The 23319-nt window shown below is 36.0% G+C and overlaps 1 protein-coding gene across 9 annotated transcripts in view; it reads right to left on the bottom strand.

The window, feature by feature from the left end:
* The window catches only part of STK33 (serine/threonine kinase 33), a 156310-nt gene that overhangs the window by 46244 nt on the left and 86747 nt on the right, over window positions 1-23319 (bottom strand). For all 9 annotated transcript variants that reach the window (XM_004751914.3, XM_004751916.3, XM_045065855.1 and 6 more), the window contains 7 exons: window positions 20259-20649; window positions 19003-19116; window positions 14991-15104; window positions 12646-12750; window positions 8177-8315; window positions 5717-5805; window positions 3768-3852 (listed from right to left, as the gene is read on the bottom strand). In XM_004751914.3, the coding sequence (XP_004751971.1) occupies window positions 3768-3852; window positions 5717-5805; window positions 8177-8315; window positions 12646-12750; window positions 14991-15104; window positions 19003-19116; window positions 20259-20483 (871 nt within the window). In that variant the 5' untranslated portion in view covers window positions 20484-20649. The remainder of the gene's footprint in view (window positions 1-3767; window positions 3853-5716; window positions 5806-8176; window positions 8316-12645; window positions 12751-14990; window positions 15105-19002; window positions 19117-20258; window positions 20650-23319) is intronic.

Genomic DNA, 23319 nt, shown 5'->3' with positions numbered 1-23319 from the left:
AACCAAAAGAAAATAGAATAAATCCAGAAAAATGAAAGCAGAAATTTTTAAAAAAGATTTTATTTATTTATTTGAGAGAGAGAGAGAGAAATGACAAATAGGCAGAAAGGCAGGCAGAGAGAGGGTAAAGCAGGCTCCCCCTGAGCAGAAAGCCAGATGTGGGGCTCGGATGCCAGGACCCTGAGATCATGACCTCAGCCGAAGGCAGAGGCTTAACCCACTGAGCCACCCAGGTGCCCCTAAAAACAGAAATTAATGAAAAAGTCAACCAAATAATATTAGACTTGAGCTGGTTCCTTGAAAGCCCAATAAATTGTCCTAACCACTAACAAATTTGATCAAGAAAAAAATGGTTTGTATTATTACAAGAGCTTAAATTGAGCACTGTCAGGTATTGTGCTAAGCACTTTACATATATTTTCTTGTTTAATTCTCACGTCAACCTGATAAGAAAGATCTTATTATTACCATCCTAAGTATATCCTCTCCCCTTCCCTGTTTTATTTTTCTTTCTTAGCACTTCTTTCTAACATCCCAGGTAATAGCAGACGTTTTACTTCTTTATTTTAATGTTTGCACCAACATGACATTTTTATGCTTTGTTCACTGTTGTATTCCCAGAACCCAGACCAGTCCTGACACAACGTAGACCCTCAACAATTTAATAAGTGGATGACATAATCTCCATTATACAGCTGTAGAACTACAAATGAGTTAAATTGTTTGCCCAGGGCTCACCAGACTAAGTAGAAGAGCTGGACTCCTGAGTTAGCCAAGTGATGTCACAGGCCATATTGCTAATCTTACATCACATGACCATCTTAAAAAATATTAGGAGTTATTAGGGGGATAGGCACAGATACATAGGAGAATCAGAAAATTATAATATATGCATATTTATGCCAATAAAACTTAAAATCTCAAAGTAATGTGCAATTTCCTAGAAAAATATAAACTATCAAAATGATTCAAAAAGGTGTGGAAAACTTGAATAACCCAATATAAGTTGAAAATATAATAGAAACTTAACCTACCAAAAGGTATCAGGGCCAAAAAAATTTTTAGGGGAAATTTCATCAAATTAGTAGTTTATTAATGTAACAGATAACTTCTGTTACTTAAGTGATTTGAGCACATGCCATTTTATTTTTTAAATGAGGCTAGCATAACACTGACATCAAAAAAGACAAAGACAGCACAAAAGAAAGAAATCAACACTCAAAACTCTTAAGTAAAGTGGTGACAAATTGAATAAGGCAGTTTATTAACACAAGTGAAGTTTAATATAAAAGTGCAAGGATGGTTCAACATTTTTGAGACCTATTAATGCAATTATTTCACCAATAAATTTAAAGAGAAAAATATATAATCATTTCTTGGGTACAGATTTGAATAGACATTTCATCAGAGAAGATTATCAATGACTAATAACTACATGAAAAGATGCTCAACATCATTGGTCATTAGGAAAATTAAATTACCAAATTAAAAACCACAATGAGATACTACTTTATACCCATTAGAGTGATTATAATTAGAAAGAAAGGTAATTATCAAGAGTCAACAAGGATACAAAGAAACTGGAACCCTCATACAGTGGTTAGTAGAAAGGTCAAATGCTACATTCACTTTGAAAAAACATTTGGCAGTTTCTTAAAAAATCAAACATAAAGATGCAGGTGTCTGGGTGGTTCAGTTGGTTAAGGGTCTGCTTGGACTCAGGTCATTCTCCCAGGGTTCTGGGATGGAGACCTGCATCAGGTTCCCTGCTCAGCGGGGAGCCTGGTTCTCCCTCTGCCTCCTCTGCTCCCCGACTTGTGCTCTCTCTCTAATAAATAAATAAATAATTTTTTTAAAAAAGTTAAACATAGTCTACAACCCAGCAACTTCACTCTTCGGTAGCTACCCAAGGAAAATGTGTCCACATTAAAATTTGTACACAGTGGTTCACAGCAGCATTATTCATAATAGCCACAAACTGGAAACAATCTATACGTCCATCAGCTAGTGGATAAATAAAATGTGCCATCTCCATACAACCCACAACAGTTCAGAAATATAAAGGGCTAGACTACAGATACAACAAGAAGATACTTCAAAAACCTTATGCTAAGTGAAAGAAGTCTGACATAAAAGATAACATATGTATGACTCTGTTTAGATGAAATGTCCAGAAAAAATAAATATAGATTCGTGGTGAGCTGGGGCTGGGATGGGAATAAAATCAAGGTCAAATGGGCACGAGGCAACATTCTGAGGTAGAATTATTCTAAAACTGAATTGTGGTGATGGCTGTACAACTCTGTGAATGTAGGAAAAATCACTGAATAGTACATTTTTACGGCATTTAAATAGTACTTCAGTAAAGCTATTAAAAGTTTCACTCAGAAAAATGGTAAACTGTTGCTTTACAAAATATATTTAATCAGTAGCTTTAGGATGTACCAACGATGGCAATAAAATTGGATAGGAATCGGAAAGAAGCAAAACACACACATGATTTCAGCATGAGTTGACGAACCCAATAATTAAGTTTGGGGTATGGTTACCTAAGAGATACAAGCAACTATAAGAAGAGTCCAACAAAGGAAAACAATAAAAACTACAATCTTTAAAGATAAGAACTGGGAGAAAAAAGCTGAAACAGTGAGATTATTTGATCAGGGCCAGTAAGTCAAATTATGGGCAAAATCAAATTACTTGAGGGTTTTTTTCTGTTTTTTTTTTTTTTTTAATTGTAGTTGACATACAATATTATGTTAGTTTCAGATATAAGACATAGTGATTCTACGCTTATGTACATTATTAAGTGATCACCATGAAAAGTCTAGGTACTATAGAAAGTTATAATAATATTATTGACTATATTCTCTATGCCATACTTTACATCCCCGTGGCTTACTTATTTAATAATTGCAAGATTATACCTCTTAATCCCCTTTACTTATTTTGCCCATCTACCCCTAAACTACCAGTTTGTTCTCTGTATCTACACGTCTGTTTCTGTTTTGTTTTGTTTGTTCATTTGTTTTATTTTTTTAGATTCCTCATTTAAGTGAAGTCATATGGTATTTTCTTCTCTGTCTGATTTATTTAACTTAGCATAATACTCTCTAGGTCCATCTGTGTTGTTGCAAAAGGCAAGATTTCATTCTTTCTTATGGCTGAGTAATAACACTCTTCCATACCACATCTTCTTTATCTATTCCTCTAGTGATGGACACATAAGTTGCTTCCCTGTCATGGCTACTGTAAATAATACTGCAGTGAACATGGAAGTACACATATCTTTCCAAATTAGGTCTTTATTTTCTTCACATACTTAGAAGTGGAATTATTGTATCATATGGCATTCCTATTTTTAACTTTTTGAGGAACCACCACACTGTTTTCCATCATGGTTACACCAATTTACATTCCCACCAACAGTTCACAAGGGGGCCTTTTCTCCTCATTCTTGCCAACGTGTGTTGTTTCTTGTGTTGTTGATTTTAGCCATTCTGACAGGTGTAAGGTGTTACCTTCTTGTGGTTTTGATTTGCATTTCTCTGATGATGAGTGAGGTTGAGCGTCTATTTATGTGTCGGTTGGCCATCTGTGTGTCTTCTTTGGAGAAATGTGTGCTCATGTCATCTGCCCATTTTTTTAATCGAATTGGTTTTTTTGGTATTGAGTTTTAGGAGTTCTTTCAAGTTGCTCAAGTTTTAATCTACAGTAATGGTTCTACCTCCTTATATAGAAAGATCATTTTAAATCAACTAACTTACCCATATAGATAGGAGTCCCACATGTGGTCTGCAGCATGGCTTCACTCCTTCCGTGCTTCTTCACTGCTAAGCCAAAATCAGTCACCTGGAAAAAGAAACTCAGTCACCTGCTTTCCTTGTCCCAGAGTTTACTCGTTCAAAGGTACGAGTTCCAACACACTGTAATTGCACTGTATTTAATTCAGAGATACAAGCAGATGGAGGGGCTTTGCTTGTAGTACCACTGAGGACCTTGCTATCACTTCCCATCCACCCCTCTTTGTGAAGAAGAAACAAAACAGTGACAAAGAGAACCTTGGTTTCTCCCACCTGGAGGAAACACCCGTGATACTGATTGCTCATTCTTTCTAATTCAACTTAGCAGTTCAACATAGGAAGTTATATGTCGAAAGAAAGCATTTAACTTTTTCAGATAAAAAAGTTATTTTTGAAAACCTCTTTCATTGTAAAATACATTCTGGCTGTAGTATGTTTATTACCTATTTTTTCTGACACTCAAGCTATGTTCCAGTTTAAAGCCCTGTTACAAATGCAATCATTATCCTTGTCAGGACTCACAGAAGCTGCCTCTTTCTATAATTATTTATGAGACACTATCTCTGGTAAATACTGTCTTTTCTTTACTATGACTTCCTTTGTGTTTCTAGAGTTTATTAATTAAAACAATTACTACACTATTAAAAACTACAAGAAGCAAATTAGCAGGGAAAAAAGCGGCCATAGAGCTACAAATCCACTAGAGGCCTCCTGCTGCAACTGCATTCTTTCTGCTCAGTTCCAAATCGGGGCCAGTACACATACGGTTATTAAATATTCAGTATGTGCCCTTGGTCTTGTCTCTCAGGTTGGAACAGCCTTGGGCTGAAAGCAGAAAAACAGGCACATTTATTGATCATACAACCAAAGATAGGCTCTTGGTCCACAGACACTGAATGCAAAGTTTCCAGGGACTTCTGGAATAATAAAATGTTCCTATCAATATGTGATACCACTATTTTTCTAAATGGAAAAATATTTCTATATTTCTCCAGGAGTTTTCACAATTATCCCACTTGGAGCATTATAATATATATCCTTCTCCACAGAAAATCTACACAGATCTCAAATATATAAAAGTTTTCACGATTAATTCGGTTCTTTGGAGTGCAATTATTCCTTCATTTACCAAATACTAAGTGAGCACATACTATGTTTTCAGGTACCAATGGTGAATAAAACATGCATAATTCCTGCCCTTCACAGAGTTTAAAATGAAAATATTCAAGAATATTCATTTACTTTCATAAAACAACAATGCTGTTAAACCCACTTATATTACATAGGGATTTAGCTTCTACAACAGAGCGAGTTATTCACAGACAACATTTTATTCCTAAATTAACACATTCATATATTTTGAAAGCAGCCGCTATTAAAGTGCTAAGTAATAAATAATGTATCCTATCATTTATTTGGCATTAAGAAACACTTAATTTGAATAAAATCTTAAAGAATAAACACTTGGCACATTAATTGTGCTTAGGACATAAATATTAATACCCAGGAAAATTTTCAATGAGAAATATAGACTTTAGTGTTAATTTAATATCAAAGGCACAGCCAAGGTGTGGGTTTTTTTTTTCTAAATCTGTAACACATTTACATCAAACTACCAGACATAATTTTGAAATTAATTAGAATTCAGAGCATCTGTTTGCTTGCTATTAACTAATGATTTAGGACTATCCAAATGAATATGTACGTTAAAAAAGATTCAATAGCACCACTTAACTTGTAAAATTATTCTTGTCAGTTACAACCTCTTTTGCAAAATTTTAGTTTTTTTTTTTTTTTAGCACAAGCCACTTATTTTGCTGCTCAAAAGCTTCCAAAATGTATCTAAAAAGAGGAAGTACTTTGCTATCAAACTGTTTACAGGCAAATATTTACCATGATTTTTTATACCTTACCTTTATGTTTAAGTTCATTTCATTGTTATCATCAATAAAGCTGCTTTTAACCATTATGTTTTCCAGTTTTAGATCTCTATGTACTATATCTACCAAGAAAATAAACAACAAATCACATGAATAGTGAATAATGGAAAAAGAGGGGACACGAATAGAACAAATAAATATATATGACAAATTAATGTCCCACTGTTAAAAACTTCACGGAGGGCCAAGCGTAATTCTGTCCTGTTCCATTCCCTTATATTCCAATCCTTTTTCTTCACAAGTTTGTTCTCAAGGAGACATTTTCTTTTGACTCCCTCCTCTCTCCCCAACCCCCTGCTGCCTTGAAGTCTTCTCTTTGTGACCAGTGGCCTGGTGAATGGAGAGGAGGATCCTGCCTGTGCTCAGGCATTCCCAGGCAGAAAGAGACAAAAGTAGTTACAAACCCAGTAAGGTTTCCCATATCCTTAGGTTTTCAAGTAGAGGATTACTTATTTACTTCCATGCATATTCTATTGTCAATCTAAACACTTAACATACTGCAATTTGGCTATGTGTATACATACTATATACTACACTTATTTCAATGTATTTTTCTATAAATGAACTCATACTTTCCTAGTTTTTATATGTTAAAATGAAAAACAAACAGAAACCCTGAGACCCCAAATCTCCAGTTAAACGTGTCAGACATCAGGTAGGATTTTTACGTGCATGCAAATAATCACGCACCAAGCACTTCTGTTGCAAGTAACTAATTCAGTTCATATCCAGAGCCATCTTTTACCTCCATGTAAAGAGTTACATGTATCGCTGCTGGAGAAACACAGCTGAAGAGCGGTGGACTGGCCACCCTCCCCAACCATTTTCAGTTCCCTCACACCGCTCCCAGGATGGGTTTGTGCAATGTGTGCTGCTGACCTCTTCTAACATAAATACAGCACGGCAAGTCTCCCATCTGCCTCCATTGTTCTTCTTTTTCATTGTTTTCTTTGCTATTTTTGCCCACTTCAGAATATTTCTATCAGGTTCCATGAAAAAATCCTGCAGAGATTTTGGTTGGCATTGTACAGAATTTATCGCTTAATTTGGGAGAATTGACATTAGCACCATAGGAAGCCATGGGTTTCCTGTCCCTGCAAAAATCGTTGCCTCTGCCTAGAAGGCCCTCCCTTCTTGTCTGAGCTTGTATTCCTCAGCTCAAATTTTGTTTTCCTCTGTGAATCCTTCCCTGACTTTCCAAATCAAATGAGGCACTGACGATCCTAATGTGCCTTGTGCTTTATGTGGCTCTCCATTAGAGAAATGATTACAGTGAATTACAGTTTGCTTTCTATACTCCAGCTCCCACCAGCCTGAATTCCTTGAGGGCTGGGGCCTTGTCTTTGTATCATTCTAATTCCAGGACCGACCACTTGCAGGAGGGGCTCAGGAAATGTCCATGGAATGGCTGCTGGGTTCTAGCACTAGCCTGCCACCCCTCCCTGTGTCACTTCACTTCTCTGGAACAAACTTTTTCCTCATGTGTAAAATGAGAAGGTATTAAAGTCACACGTAAGACGAACTAACCTTGAAGAAAGAAAGGCGCCTGAAGAAAGAAAGGAGCCTGAGGAAAAGCAGCAATAACACCAAAAAACAGGAAAAGAATTAGACTAATTTCTAGATGTGGCTTTTAAGGTAGTGACACTATTCTGTATGATACCATAACAGCAGATACATGTCACTCTCCATTTGTCGAAACCCACAGAACATACACCACCAACATGAACCCTAACGTGAACTATGGACTTCGGGTGATAACAATGTGTCAGTGTGGGCTTGTGGCTGGTAAGACATGAACCATTCTGGTGAGGATGTTGATAACAGGTGGAGGCTGTGCGTGTATGGGCAACGGTATATGGGATATCTCTGCAATGACTGCTCAGTTTTGTTGCAAATCTAAAACTGCTCTAAAAATTAACTCTATAAAAATTTTTAAAAATTTTATTTAATCAATATATATTTATGTATATGTATTATATACATGCCTGGAATATATAGCTGGCTAGAATATATAGTTTATTTTTACCTTTTATTTAAATTCCAGTCAGTTAACATACATTCTAATATTAATCTCAGGTATATGACATAGTAATTCAACAGCTCCAAACAATGTATTTTAAAATTTCATTTTTATTATTGACCTGTCTACTTCTAATTTGACAAGATTATCTGCTTTTCAAACTGTTAAATAGAGATATTCATCCCTGTCTGTGTAAAATGTAATTGTTATACCTGCCTTGTTTCTAATTAAAATATACTTTTTATGTTTAATTAAAGTTTTAAAAAGAAAAAAATTTAGAAAAATTTTCAAATGAAATCTCCCATTTCAGTAGGGATCATCTCTGTGACTCTGAACCCTGAATACAATCACCCTTAAACAAAAGCGCCACCTGCATTCTTGGCGTCAGTGAACTTGGAAGACCCTCTTCTTACCTTTACTGTGCAGATAGGCTATAGCTGATGCGAGACTTCGAATGATCCACCTTGTCTCATTCTCGGAGAAATGCCCTTTCCTATCCAGAATTTCTTTGAGTTCTCCATCCTCACAAAGCTCCATCACCAGGTACATTTTCTGACATTATAGATTTATAAAGAGAGAGAGAAAGAGCAACTTTTATAGTTGAGGATTTTTAAAAACATTATATATTGCACACATATCATAGAAATATGATCACAACCTAAATCATCAATCTATTCATTCAAAATTATTTACTGTCATGTACATGACACTCAGGATACTAGAGAAACAAGGAGGCATAAGGCATAGTTCTTAACCTCTCGGAGCTCACAGAAGAGTTATAAATACAATACCGCATGGTGAGTGCTAACAGAAGAGGAATAGCCAAAACGGCACGAGGTTCCAGAGGAAAGAAGCCTCTGCTTAAAGAATGCTCCCTGAGGAGGTGATATCAAAGGGTGTCTGGATAAATGAATAGAGATTTATGGGTAAAGGATGTGGGTAAGAAAAGGTTTAACGCATAGTATTTGCAAAGATTCCAAAGATTGACACAGCACAGGCTGTTGAAAGAATCATGAATATCTCCATGTTAACAGCATTAGGAGTTTGGGGGGGCAGAGAAGAGCGGAGTGATGAGGGGTGAGGACCGAAAAGACAGGCTGGTGCCAGGTTGTCTTTACAACAGGCAGAGAAGTTTGGATTTTTTTTCCCATATGCAATAAGGAGCCATTGAAGTCTTTTAAGCTGGTGTCTGGAGTGGGGGGAAAGGTGTGTGCAATGATCAGTTTTGCATTTCTAAATGGACACTCCAACAGTAACGTGCAGCAGGGCTCAGTGAACTTTTTCTCCAAAGGCCAGATTCAGATAGTAAATATTTTTGCCTTCACAGGTCATACAATCTCTTTTGCAACTACTCAGCTCTGTTGTTACAGCATAATAGCAGCCATAACTTTATTTACATACTTTAACAACAAAACTTTTTTTACATACTCTGAAACTTTAGTTTCATATACATTTCACATGTCATCAAATATTACTTTTTCTTGTGGGCCATAAAAATATAGGCAGCAGACCAGATTCAACTTGCACACTACAGTAGGCTGACCTGTTTATGGAGCGTAGGTATGACATACAGAACGGACACAAGAAGGGGAAGAAAAAAAAATACATGAAAAATACTTAAGAGGAAGAAACAGTGGGACTTGGTAACTAATTAGGTTTATGTGGGGAAAACCCATGGATGAAATATCTCTTCCATATTTGCTGTTCCTGTTGAAGTATATTAAAATCACTTTAGGCTTTCCAAAAGTCAAGTCATTTCTTGAGTCAAAAAGATTCACCGTTAACTGAAATATAAGCCTCTTTCATACTTATTTCTTACCTTTCATAGACTACCCTCCATGTCTCCATTGCATCCTCTGCTGCTAAATTTTTGTAAATTTTTTTTAAGATTTGGGGGTCTGATTCTATTCTATAGCCACTACTAATGCAACTTCTGTGTTCAATCAGCAAGCATGCAAACAGGAACAAAAGATTAACACCCTGTCTTCCAATAGTCAAAACTCTGGTACCCTAAACCTCAGGATGCTTTGGAATTTCAAAAGTAACTAAAGAGTTGTGCAAAGTCTAACACATTAATGAGTTTTGAACTATGTCATATTTTTTTCCACTCAGAGCAGTGTAGGAATCATAGGTACATAAAATAGTAAGCGAACTATTTGGAAAGAAAAGTGACTTTAGCAATGCTTATAATATAAATTGGTGTCAATTTTAAATATGTATAAGTTGATAAAAGTTATATCAATAAAAGTTTTTTGAAGTCTTTATAATAACTAGAAATAATTGTGTAGGTCTGGAGAACATTTAGACTCACAAGAAACCAAAACAAATTCTGACTAGATCATAGTACTAATGCCATGGCCTACCCAATCAAGTAACAATTTCCACTCATCTTTCAGGTAGCTTCAGTAGAAGGTCTAGGCATTTTTGTGAGTTGAGGTTTGGAGGAGGCAGGTTTGATCTCGTGAATCAAGAGCCAGCAATGCATTAAAAAAGAAACAAACCAATAAACCAGTCACAGATGATGATTTCCTTTTCCTTCAAACTACTCTAGGTTTGGGCTCCCACTTGTGCCAAGATGGAGTAAGAGAGACTAGACTAACCCTTCCTCCTGAAACAACTTAAGAAATGGACAAAATCTATAAAACAACAATTTTCATACATTAGACCTCAAGCAGCAAAGGGCAATGATTCCTGAAAGAAGGGACACATACAAAGCAAGCACCATGATCATCCCAGCTTATTGTCTGGAGAGAGTTTCTAGGCCATGGGGCAGTGAAAAGGAATACAAAGAGAACCCAGCAGTCTCTGTGAATTGAGAAAGAGACCTGGGAGTCCAGAAAGGCCAAGACAACTTAAGTTCACAGGACAGGGTACCAAAGAGGAGAAAGCTGTACATAGAGAAAGCTCCAAAGATTTGCAGAAGTTGCCCCACAAGTCTTAAACAGAGTACTGCTCAGTTCATGTGTATGAGGGAACTACCAAAGCCGGGAAAGGAACCATGCAAGAGGAACAGAGAGAACAATCATTGGAGCGTATACATGGCCAGAAAGAGCTTGTATTCAAAGCAGCCAGAGTGGAAAATCTCATAATTCACAGGACATCAGGTAGAGTACTCTCAAAGGGTCTTATTTCTTTAGTAAGGAAAAAATAGCCCCAGATCAAAGCCTTCTCTGGTACCATCTTACAAAGCTTAAAGCAAGCTTCAGAAGTATCAGACTGTTTCCAAATAACTATATCCTACAACAAAGCTCAAGAGTAGTTATAAGAATATAAAAGTACCTAGTGTCCAATCAAAACCTAACAGGCATGTAAAAAAGAAGGAAAATATAACCCATAATGGAAAAAAAAAATCAGTCAATCGTCAAAAATAGTCAAATTGACCTAGAAATGACACACATGATAAATTAGTAGGAAAGAACATTAAAAGTTATTACAACTATACTTAAGAAGGAAGAGTAAATACTGAGCATGTTAAGTAAAAACCTGGAAGATATACAAACGAACCAAATCAAATTTCCATTGGAAAAGAGAAACAGCACACAAGATTTTACAGGAAAAGCAATGACTGAATCTGAAGATGTGATGAAAACTCTGTTAAACGAAACAAAGAGAAAAAAATATTGATAAAAGTGAATAGAACATCAGTAAGCTGTGGACAATCTAACATGGGTACTTGGAGTCCCCACAGTGGGGGAAGGCAGGAAAAATATTAGAACAAATAATGGCCAAAGATTTCCTAAATTTGAGAAAAACCATAAACTCATAGATCCAAGAGGCTCCATGAACCCTAAGCACAAGAAACATGAGGAAAACTATAGCTTAAAACTGCTAAATTGCTTAAAACTGATGATAAAGAGCAACACTATTCTAAGAAGTTTAGGGGATTAAAAAAATAACAACCCTAAGACTGAACTGAGTAGGCTTTCGGCACCATTGTTGCATACTGACCCCGTAAGGGATAAACTGGTCTTTCATAGTTATTAAACACTCCTAGTGAATCAAGCATAATACATAACCCAAACTGACTATGTCTGCCTTACAGACTGACAAAGGAAACAAAGAACAATCGCTAACAATGAAAGAGACAGATGCTTTATATCCATTTTTCCCATTTAATCCTTCAACAACTAAATGAGGTTGATACTAATATTAAACCCATTTGTCAGATGAGAAAACTGTAGTACAGAGAGGTTAAGTAATATCATAGTCTCATGGCTAATAAGAGGTAGAGCCAGAATTTGAAAGCACAGGCAATCTGATGCCAGTCCACATGCCTAACCACAGATCATCTGCCTCTAAGCAGAGAAACACCCAAACCCACGGGCCTTAAACTATCCGGAGGCAGAATGGCATATAACCCAGGCTTCACAACAACTGAAAATGAAAATTACAGGCCTTTAAAGAGAAGAAGGAGAACATCTAGGAAAGAAGAACAATTAAACACATTGGTTAATCACATATGATAATATATCTTCTGCACAGTGCCAGATATAGCCATGCCAACTTTATTAGAAAGCTAACCTTGCAAAATGATGACGATATTCCAGAAGACTTTAATGGAGAAACCAAAGACCAAAGCGAAAGGAAAGCCATCTCTAAGGAAGCTCTAATCACTATCTGGTTGTGCATGAAGTTGTTTCAATTCTAAGCATTTGTTTGCAACAAACCACCCAGAAACATCACTAAAGACATCAATCTAATCATCAGACACCTAATTATATAATCAATAATAAAAGCCCTCTAGAATGCCCCCATCAATCTCCAGTGATAGACACATGCCAAGGACATGAGCAACCGTGCCCTACAGGGGATACTTCAGAAGGGAACAATGTTCGTTTGTGATAGTAACAACTTTGAAATGCAGCCCCTGATCAAGCCTCACCTTGGGCGTCTCAAACACTTGTTCCAGATGTATGATGTGTTCGTGTTTCACACTTTTTAGGATGTTCACCTCCCGTTCGAGTAACTTCACAGCAGAGCTTCCAGCCTTTCATAATGAGGACGCATAGATTTCACATATGAATGTCACTACTACATACCTCATATAACAGTTACAGTTATTTTTACATTTTTTCCAACATTTTCTGGAGAAGTTCCTTTTTTCAAAAGATAACATATAACTTATTTCCATGATAAGATTAAATTATGGTCCTTCTTTCCTTTGTCCAATTTTAAGTTATATATAATTTGGCCTCAAGCCACATCTGTTTCTTGGACTGTTTCTATAAATTAACTACAACATGGTCTCTGTCCCCCTGACAGAATTATTCCAATTTTGAATATGCCTTTCGGTATTTCCTTCAAAATCATGTTCCTCCTTTGATGTTAGCATAATAAAACCAAAATCTACTTTCCAGGGACATCATTTGGAGAAGATAAAAACAAAATGTTTTTCTTCTGCTTTGTTATTGTTTTGTTTTGATTGCATTTATATGTACTTGTATATAAAGTCTATATATTTATATATAAAAGAAATAATTGGCAGTGAGATTCTACATGTGGCCCTGCAATATATCACTTCCTGATACCCTCAGCTTCAAAATCACCTGAAAGAGACAGAGAGAAAGAGCGTTTGCCTGCAGGTCAGTCTAACTCTGGCTTTATCTCCTTGCCTGTACCCCTTAACCATACCTGATGGCAAAAGGTGAAGACAGGCACAGTCCAAGGAGCACAAATCAAGGTGCAACTGATTTTCTACAGAGTCATCTAAGAAATTCTGGAAGGGCTTTTTCTACTCTTGGCACCACTACCCCCACCCCAATCATCACTGTTATTGATATCTAAATTAACATCCTTATCTGAACAAAAGCATTGCCCTCATCCACATAAAAATATGCCTGAAAGGGATAACAGAGGTCTTAACCCTCCTCTCCCCTCCCCAGCAAGTTTGGAGAATACAGACTAGTTCCTAAAGGACTGAAAAGGGATGGATCACAGGGCAAACTCCCCTTTTCCAAAGACCTCTCTCTACCCTTCTACCATTACTATCTCAGGAGTGAGTAGGAAACCACCTGCCCACTATGTCCCGCCCAAGGAGGATGCAAGTCACATTTTAAGGTTGTCCTAGAAGGTCAGCAGAAAAAGTAACCGTGAGGTGTGAATTCTTATCTAGACTAGATGTGGAAAGTTACCACAATTTCTCCTAACATCAGTCTCCATTCTGTTCATACCTCCCTCTCCAAATGGCTTGACCTGCATATAATGCAGTCGTATATTGTCCAATTCATATACTTACTGTAAAAATCTGTTTAACTATATTAGTGTTTGTAAATGCTCATCATCAATGTGTGTGTGCAAGGTGATGAATTCCTAAAGTTGCAAGCAGGTACCTGGCTATGTAAACCTAAAACCTGGCCCCTAACCCTACCTGACACCAAAGGGGCAAAGGAAATAACAGCCCCATGATTCTAGATGCTAAAGATTACTAGTAAGGCTCTAGAGGCTCTAGATCTCCCTTGAGATGTTACCTTATTAAGCTTTAGGAAGAAATGGTATGTAATTTACTAGAGTTTGTTTTAAAGAATACATAGGATTTACTATTTCATTTTGTAAATATAATATTTATCATCACAAGTCCAAGAAAAAAACACCATATTTTGTGTTTTGGTTTTTCCAGGCACAGATTTTTTTTTTTTTAGTTAATGAAATGATCAAGATGTAAAGTCTAAGAAGCTAGAATCTCCCTTAAAGTGAAAGCCAGTCATTGTCCACTCCAGGAGAGATCCAGGGAGGAATACAGTGGCTACAACTAAACAGTTTCATAAATGTTTCATAGTTGCTGAAAAATTGGTTCACACTGGAAGAGCAGGTGAGATAAATAATCACATGAGGAAACAGGGAATCAAAGGAGAGGAAAGGATAGGAGAAGAGTGGTTCAGAACCTCATACATCAGGAGACAATGGCGAGACTTAGTCCTGGCTAGGCCATCTCATAGCCCTACAACTACACAGACAGAGAATGGGCCCTTACTTTCAGCCCACCCCGGAAAACTTTGCCCTTATTTGGTTATATTGGTTATGTTAGTTAGTCCTTCATTTGTTTTTCCCAGAGAGCGCTTGGGTTCAAGAAAGGGTCCCTTCCTGAGCCAAGGAAATGGCCGCAGTTCCCCAGGGCAACTGCCACAGCGCTCCCCTCAGGCTCAGCTGTGTCAGTGTGGAGACCTCCTGCCTCCCCCTCCCCCAGCCCTGGCACTGAGCCCTCAGTGCTGTGCTGCTAGTGAGTCTTACCTTTTCTTTGTTCACTTTTTTAATTGCCCACTTAGTGTCTGTTTCCTTGTCTGTGGCTTCAACGACCATTCCAAAGCTCCCTTGTCCCAATATTTTTCCAAAGGTATAGAATTCCTGGATAAAAAAAAAAAAATAAGAGCTCCTTTGTCTCTCTCTGCCATTCATCACGTATTAAAAATGAACACATAATAGTGACAGATATCTACCCAAGGGAAGAGGGTTTCTGCTCCAGGGTAAAATCAAATACGAGATACCTTTGCAATATTAATAAACACATCTTAATTAACCAAAAATAAGTTTTGACAAATTTTGTTAAATGTCCTTTGGAGGAAAATGATAAAAATCCTAATGGAGAAATATGGAAAACCTCAAAAGTATAAAAATGAATCTCTTACAAACTACAATATTAAGGGAAATGTCTTCATAATAAAAAGGAGGAATGGAATATTAATGCATACATATTTGTGTGTTTATGTGTATCAAATACATTCAACAAAGAAATTATCCCTAAATTCAGAGAGCTATACTATAAAATCAACATATATTAACATTGAATACTGCTTTTCTGTTTACCAAGTAACACTTCATCTTCATTATTTCGATCAAAAATTGCTTTTGTTGTTTTATTCTTTTTGTTTTAGAAAGAGCAGTATCTGACAGAAATTTTAATGCAGGTCAGCCCTGTGAAGAAAATAAAAACGATCCACAGTAACATTATCCAGACCAAGAATCCTTCCGCTTATTTTTTAACTTCTGATGGTAACTACACTTATCATGGTGAGCATAGTGAAATGAGCAGAATTGTCGAATCACTAAATTGTCAATCTGCAACTAATATAACATTGTATTCAACTACATTTCAGCTTTTTTAAAAAAAGCATAGTGTTGGACATATTGAACACTCAATAAAAGTTAATATTATTTAAAAAGAAGAAGAAGGAGGAGGAGGAGGAGAAGAATGCACTGTTTTTGCCAACACCAGCATCCTGGTTCACACTGTAAAATAACAAACAAGTAATTCATTTATACTTCCATTTCTTGTGAATTTGGTTGGGCGGTAGGTGGGGGGCAGGTAGTCAGTCTCCTTGATCCAAATCAGTATCAGGGCATTAATAAGAGAAGAGTCTGGACACATCATGCCTGGGGATTAGGACAGGACAGAAGAGCTGAAGGAATGCCACTAGGTGAAGCTTCTGCTGGGTCAGCAGCCAAAGTCTTTACTGGAGATGCATGCAGCTCTTTCTCTGCAACCACTTTCACCTTTACCACACAATAAATACATAACCTGCTCATCTTCATATCTTCTGCTGCTTACATTACCGTCTTATTTTCATAAGAAAATGCCCCCAAAACTACTCACCTGCTTCATGAAGGGGTTCCCTGACTGCACTGTGGTGGCTGTTCCATTATTTTGGCTAACCTCACAGCACGTATGCACTGGTCCTCAAGCACTACTATCACTCTCTTACAAACACTTCAGTTCATGTTTTTCTCCCAAGATGGTCTAGAAGCTTCTTAAAAAGCTGTTCCTTTTGATTCCTTTAAAAAGCTTACCCTGAAATTTTGTAGTAAAATATTCATGCTTAGCACATAGGGGGGAAAGTGGAAGGAAGGAAGAAAGGAAAGGAAAGGAGGGAAAATGTTCGGCTCCAACATATTAGACTTGCCTTAGATAGTTCCTTGTGATACATATTTTGTACAAAAAAGGGATAAAACACACTTCCTGTTTTCTCAGAATTTGTAATCTGCTCAAAAGACAAAGTTATCACTTAAGTCATAAAGTCTTAAGTTCAAAAAAAAAAAAAAAATAAAAACAACATTGGGGCCAGAGACCAGAGCTAAAATGCTGGGAGAATAGGGGAAAACATTACAAAAGAGGCAGTTTGTGAGACCGGCATGTGAGGAAACAAAGGCAAATAACTGAGAACTTTTTTCTTATAACCCAAGCAAAGCAAGGAAGGCATTCCAGAGGAACAAGAGTGCAAATTTGGAATGAATGAGTGAATTAGTAAATGAATGAATTAATCAATACATCCAGTCAGCATGCCAAGCAGTCAGGAACCCTCTACCTATATACAGCTGTAAGAGAAGGGATGGACTAGTGATGTGAAGTTGAACCCTGGAGGAAGAGCTTTAGATTTATGGTCTTGAGTGTTGTGAATGGCGATTCCTAGACTCACACAGGGTACATCCTGACCAAGGGATGGTCCCCAAAGCACTACTTTCAGTGATTTATAATTACTTTGGCTCATTGTTCCTACTGCTACTTACTAGTGAGAATCAAAGTCAGAAAACTAAGATGACTAAAATAAGATAAAACACTTTTTTAAAATCATATTTATATCCAAATCCCAACTACATATTATGAAAACTAAGTAAAATCCCACCTTAAATGACCATTTATCCATTTTGTTTTCCACAGAACAAAAAGATCTAAACTCTATAATCATCTCCCCAACTTTTTTGACCTGTAAAATCTAAACTCCCATTTCCTCTTAAATGCACAGAACCACAACTTGGGACACAGGCATTTAATACCATTTAAATAGGATTTTTTTTATTTTTTAATTTTTTTGTTGTTTTTTTAATTTATTTTTTATTTTCAGCATAACAGTATTCATTTAAATAGGATTTTTTAAATGAGGAATAGATATAGAAATAGCCCAAATGCCAACTAGTTTTATAACTAGTTTTTCTTTTTCATAACTAGTTTTTCTTTTTCTTCAATTGCTCTGACGTCATTACATCATGGTGAAAATAAGGAGAAAATGACTTCTTATTTGTAATAATCTTAAGGGGATGCCATAAAAATGGTAATGTAGATCTATTTTCATTGATATAGAAGTCCATGATACAGTGTAGAGTGTGAAAACATGTATGATATGGTCCCATTATGAAAATGTGTGAGTGTAAGGGTACTGACACTGGTATTTGGAAAGATGCTCATCTAAATATTAAGAGTAGTTATCTCTGGGTAGTAGAATTTGGGGTGACTATAACTTCCTCTTTTATACTCTTCTGGAGTGTTTAAAAACTTTACAATGAGCCTGTCCATTTCATGGGAGGAGGAAAACTTCGATTATACCAGTTACGTTTATTTCTTTAAAATCTGTATATATTTAAAATATTTCATAATTTAAAACAGGAAAAAACTGAAAAGACAAAATGAGAATAACATTTATACAAGCACAGGAAAAATAAAGGTAATAAATGTTAAAATTGGTTCTGTTTGGCTCATGATTTTTATTTTTTTCACTTTTCTATCTATATTTTCCTACCATTTTGCAATGAGTGCATTTTGTTTTTACAAAAGCTCTTTTGGCTAAATTTAAAACTCAGCAAGTTTGTGGATTAAAAAAAATCCAGGCCTTTTAAATGGAAAATCAAACTTTTCAAGTCAGAATTACTCAGGAAGTTTCTCTGATCCCTTCAAGTAAATTGTCAAATATCTCTTGAAACAAAATTTTAAAGTTATTTAACATTAATGCAATTTTCTTCTTGTAGTTATTCTTATTGTGGTTCTTTTAATCTGATGTTAAAGGAACACATTTTAATTTCTAAAAGGATAATAACATTCAATCCATAATTAGAGTCCTTGGAACAGTCATATTGGTATCCATCCAATCACAGACTAGAAAAAATGGAGGGGTCCATGAGGGAATTTCTGGCCTCACTACCAGTCATCAAAGAATGAATAGCCAAACCATCTCAAGTCATCTGTCTTGAAGAGCTCTACCCAAAGACTCCAAGATTGTTCTCAGCAATAGGCAAGACCTAAAGACCAAAATGTTCTCATTTTGCTAATAAAAATGCCCTCTGCTTTAATTAAAGTCTATTTGGTCCTCTATATAAAAAAAAATCGTCTGCATTTTCTTTTGTAAAGACTTTGACATACTTGAAACTTGTAAATTTTCTCTTCTCTTCCTTTCCTTAGAGACTAATTTTTAAATCATTTTTGCCATGAACCATTGACTTAGACATTCCTAGCAGTTTCACTTTGCTTTCTTTGTACCTGAATAGCAGCTCCATTTTCCATCCTTATGTGAGGAACCTTTCCTTCTGTAATGTTGCCCCGACTCCACTGTTGTTGAGATGGTTTTCTCTCCACATTTGAGGTTTTTGAGGGCTTACACCAAAAGGAATAAAATAATTAAGATATAATACAAGTGTAGTACAAATACAATGTGCTCATATCTTAACAAAATAAAAATCCTAATTTCAATAATCTGACAAATCTTTAATGTGTGCCATGGTATTTATTATCTTTTCCAAATTCTAAGCCCTGTATGATTCATAGGCTCATTATGCTAAAAGGGACCACAAGAAGCCAGTCATTTAATCTAATCCCCTGAATCCAGGCAAGTCTACATAATAACCTGCATCACAAATCTAACAGAACTTACCTAATGACTCTTTAAAATCACAAGAGAAGCATCTTCAGAGTTTTCTCAATCACCCTTGTTTCAAAACATAATAGTCATCCCCAGTAGATTATATATAAAAAATTATTGGCCATTCACAAAATATCATTTCAATGAAAACAATCTAGTAACAAGACACTCAGAGATGCCTATATGGCAATAACTATACCATAATACAAATTAAAAATGATAATTTAAGGTGAATTTTTGAAAAATGTGCAACTCTGAGGACTGGGAACCCAATTTTTCTTAAACTTACTGCTCTCTGTCTCCAAAGTTGTTTTGTATCAACTACAATCTTCCACCCTTGCCTCTTCTCTATAAAGGTGGAAGATACCCAAACCAGTCCAACCAGGTAGTCATAGATTATAATTAATGCAAATTGGTTTTGCAAAGTATATTGGGAATCCCATCCAATATCCCAAAGCATACTGGGATATCCCATCCAGATAACAAGGAATTGTCTTAAATAATAATCACCCCATATTTAACTACAACCATAAATCCCATTCTGCATAAGTTGAAGAAAATGCCCCCAAATTCAGATTTAATCCAACTTGAAAACCAATTCATTTCTGCAAAAACCATTAAAAAATAAAGAAGCTGGAATAACATTCCAAATTATTCATTATTCTGGCAAATAACTAATTTGGTAGTAGATGGAAATACCATAAAAGAAATTATTAACCAATTTTGCTCACCTCTTATGTAAGAAAGAATGTTCCTTTAATAGTTAAGAAAGCAGTGAATTAGTGGACAAGGGCCCAAGGGATACAGATGAATCTGAGGATGGGATTAGGAAATGAGAGGCCAATTTATGTTGGGATAGAGAATCTTCAATATTTACCATATCTTTCCCAGAGGAACTATCTGTGCTGGCTTGGTTTTCTTTTTTCCTCTCCGGGGAAACCATAAACTCTGAGCTGCCAATGCTTGATCCTTGGGACATTTCCACCACAGACATCGGAGAAAGCCTTGATTTACAGGGACATACCAAAAGTGAACCTTTCTTAGAAGTAGATGAACAGTTGGAGCATTTTGTGGATTTTTTATCAGAGCCACTATTGGCCATTTGCTTAACTCTGCAACAAAAGCAACTTGAAAAAAAGAAGTTTCCACTCTTTGAGGAAAAGAACCAGACCAAATGGGATGAGGTAAGCTGATGGTGAAAACTGTAACTTCCAGTTGGTGAGGTCCTCAGGGTAATGATGCACTACACCTACATTCACACATGAGACCTGTAGAAAGAAAAGAAATATAATTTAGAAAGTTCTTTCTTATTCTGTCACACTCCTATAAATCAGAGAAAAACTAGGAGCTAGCCCCAAAAGCATCCTGCCTAGAGATGAAAAGTTAACATTTTCAGCAAAATTAGGACATATTTCTAAAAACCAATGATGGTCATCTTTCAAAACTTAATTCTTTAACTCCAGACATTTTATTTACTTAACAATTGAAAGAATCATTTTTGTCCAGAACCATAAAATTGCTGAAAAGCATGGTCTAAGGAAATCAATTTGGTAGGCTGACATCAATTTAATTTTTTTTTAGTTCTAAGAAGATAGTATGAGTATTTTGTATAGATCCATGGTAATTTCAACAAAACTTCTAATTATAAAGATATATAGGTGGAGAATGTTTGTGTACTGGTACGTACTCAGTCACAGTATAAGGTATTGTTTGTTGAAATATAATTAACATACAGTACTATATTACCTTTAGATATACAGTGTAATGATTCAACATTTATATTCTTTACAAAATTATCACCATGGAAACTCTAGTTTATCTGTCACCCTTTATTACAATATTATTGACTATATTTCCTGTGCTGTATTTTTTACATTCTTGTGATTTGTAACGAAGTTTGTTTTAACCCCTTCAGCTGTTTTATCCATCCACTACACCTTCCTTCTTTTTTTTTAATTATTAAAGAAGATGTAGTCCGTATACACTGTGGAGCATTCAGAAAGGATGAATACCCAACTTTTGTAGCAACATGGACAGGACTGGAAGAGATTATGCTGAGTGAAATAAGTCAAGCAGAGAGAGTCAATTATCATATGGTTTCACTTATTTGTGGAGCATAAGAAATAACATGGAGGACATGGGGAGATGGAGAGGAAAAAGGAGTTGAGGGAAATTGGAAGGGGAGGTGAACCACGAGAGACTATGGACTCTGAAAAACAACCTGAGGGTTTTGAAGGGACGGGGCAGGGGGGGAGGTTGGGGGAACCATGTGGTGGGTATTAGGGAGGGCACGGATTGCATGGAGCACTGGTTGTGGTGCAAAAACAATGAATACTGTTACATTGAAAAGAAATAAAAATTTTTTTAAAAAAATATTTTTATTAAAAAATATTTTTATTAACATATAATGCATTATTTGCCCCAGGGGTACAGGTCTGTGAATCTTCAGGCTTACACATATCATACTCACCATATCACATACCCTCCCCAATGTCCATAACCCAACTACCCTATCCCTATCCCCCCCACCCCCCCAACAACCCTGTTTGTTTTGTGAGATTAAGATTCTCTAATGGTTTTTCTCTGTCCCGATCCAATCTTGTTTCATTTTTTCCTTCCCTATCCCCCATGACCTCCTACCCTGCCTCACAAATTCCTCATATCAGAAAGATCACATGAGAATTATCTCTCTGATTGACTTATTTTGCTCAGCATAATGCCCTCTAGTTACATCCACGTCATTGCAAATAGCAAGATTTCATTTCTCTTGATAGCTGCATAGTATTCCTATATATATATATAGCAATACTATGCAGTATAGTATACTATAGTGTATATAGTATATAGTATATATATACAGTATATATATATCTCTCTGATTGACTTATTTCGCTCAGCATAATGCCCTCTAGTTACATCCACGTCATTGCAAATAGCAAGATTTCATTTCTCTTGATAGCTGCATAGTATTCCTATATATATATATAGGAATACTATGCAGTATAGTATACTATAGTGTATATAGTATATAGTATATATATACAGTATATATATATACTATGTGTACTATGCAGTATAGTATACTGTATACAGTATACACTACAGTATACACTATATTATATACAGTATCAGTATACACTATAGTATACTATACTGCATATATATGTATATGTATATGAGCTGAGGTCAAAGAGGTTGCTGCCTGCGTTCTCCTCAAGGATTTTGATGGATTTGAGGTCCTTCATCCATTTTGAGTCTATTTTTGTGTGTAGTGTAAGGAAATAGTCGTTTCATTTTTCTGCATGTGGCTGTCCAATTTTCCCAACACCATTTGTTGAAGAAACTGTCTTTTTTCCATTGGACATTCTTTCCTGCTTTGTTGAAGATTAGTTGACCATAAATTTGAGGGTCTATTTCTGGGCTCTCTAATCTGTTCCATTGATCTATGGGTCTGTTTTTGTGTCAGTACCATACTGTCTTGATGATGACAGCTTTGTAATAAAGCTTGAAGTTTGGAATTGTGATGCCACCAACTTTGGCATTCTTTTTCAACATTCTCTGGCTATCCAGGGTCTTTTCTGGTTCCATATAAATTTTAGGATTATTTGTTCCATTTCTTTGAAAAAAATGGATGGGATTTTGATAGGGATTGCATTAAATGGGTAGATTGCTTTAGGTAGCATAGACATTTTTTTTTCACAATGTTTGTTCTTCCAATCCATGAACATGGAACGTTTTTCCATTTCTTTGTCTTCCTCAGTTTCTTTCATGAGTACTTTACAGTTTACTGAGTATATATTATTTGCCTCTTTGGTTAGATTTATTCCTAGGTATCTTATGGTTTGGGGTGCAATTGTAAATGGGATCAACACCTTAATTTCTCTTTCTTTTGTCTTGCTGTTTGTATATAGAAATGCAACTGATTTCTGAGCATTGAT

The sequence above is a fragment of the Mustela putorius genome, unplaced genomic scaffold (genome assembly GCF_011764305.1).
Source record: "Mustela putorius furo isolate JIRA1106 unplaced genomic scaffold, ASM1176430v1.1 tig00003859_pilon_pilon_pilon, whole genome shotgun sequence".
Classification (NCBI taxonomy): Eukaryota; Metazoa; Chordata; class Mammalia; order Carnivora; family Mustelidae; genus Mustela; species Mustela putorius.
Note: the sequence above shows the minus strand (reverse complement) of the source record. Positions and strands in the feature narration are given on the sequence as shown.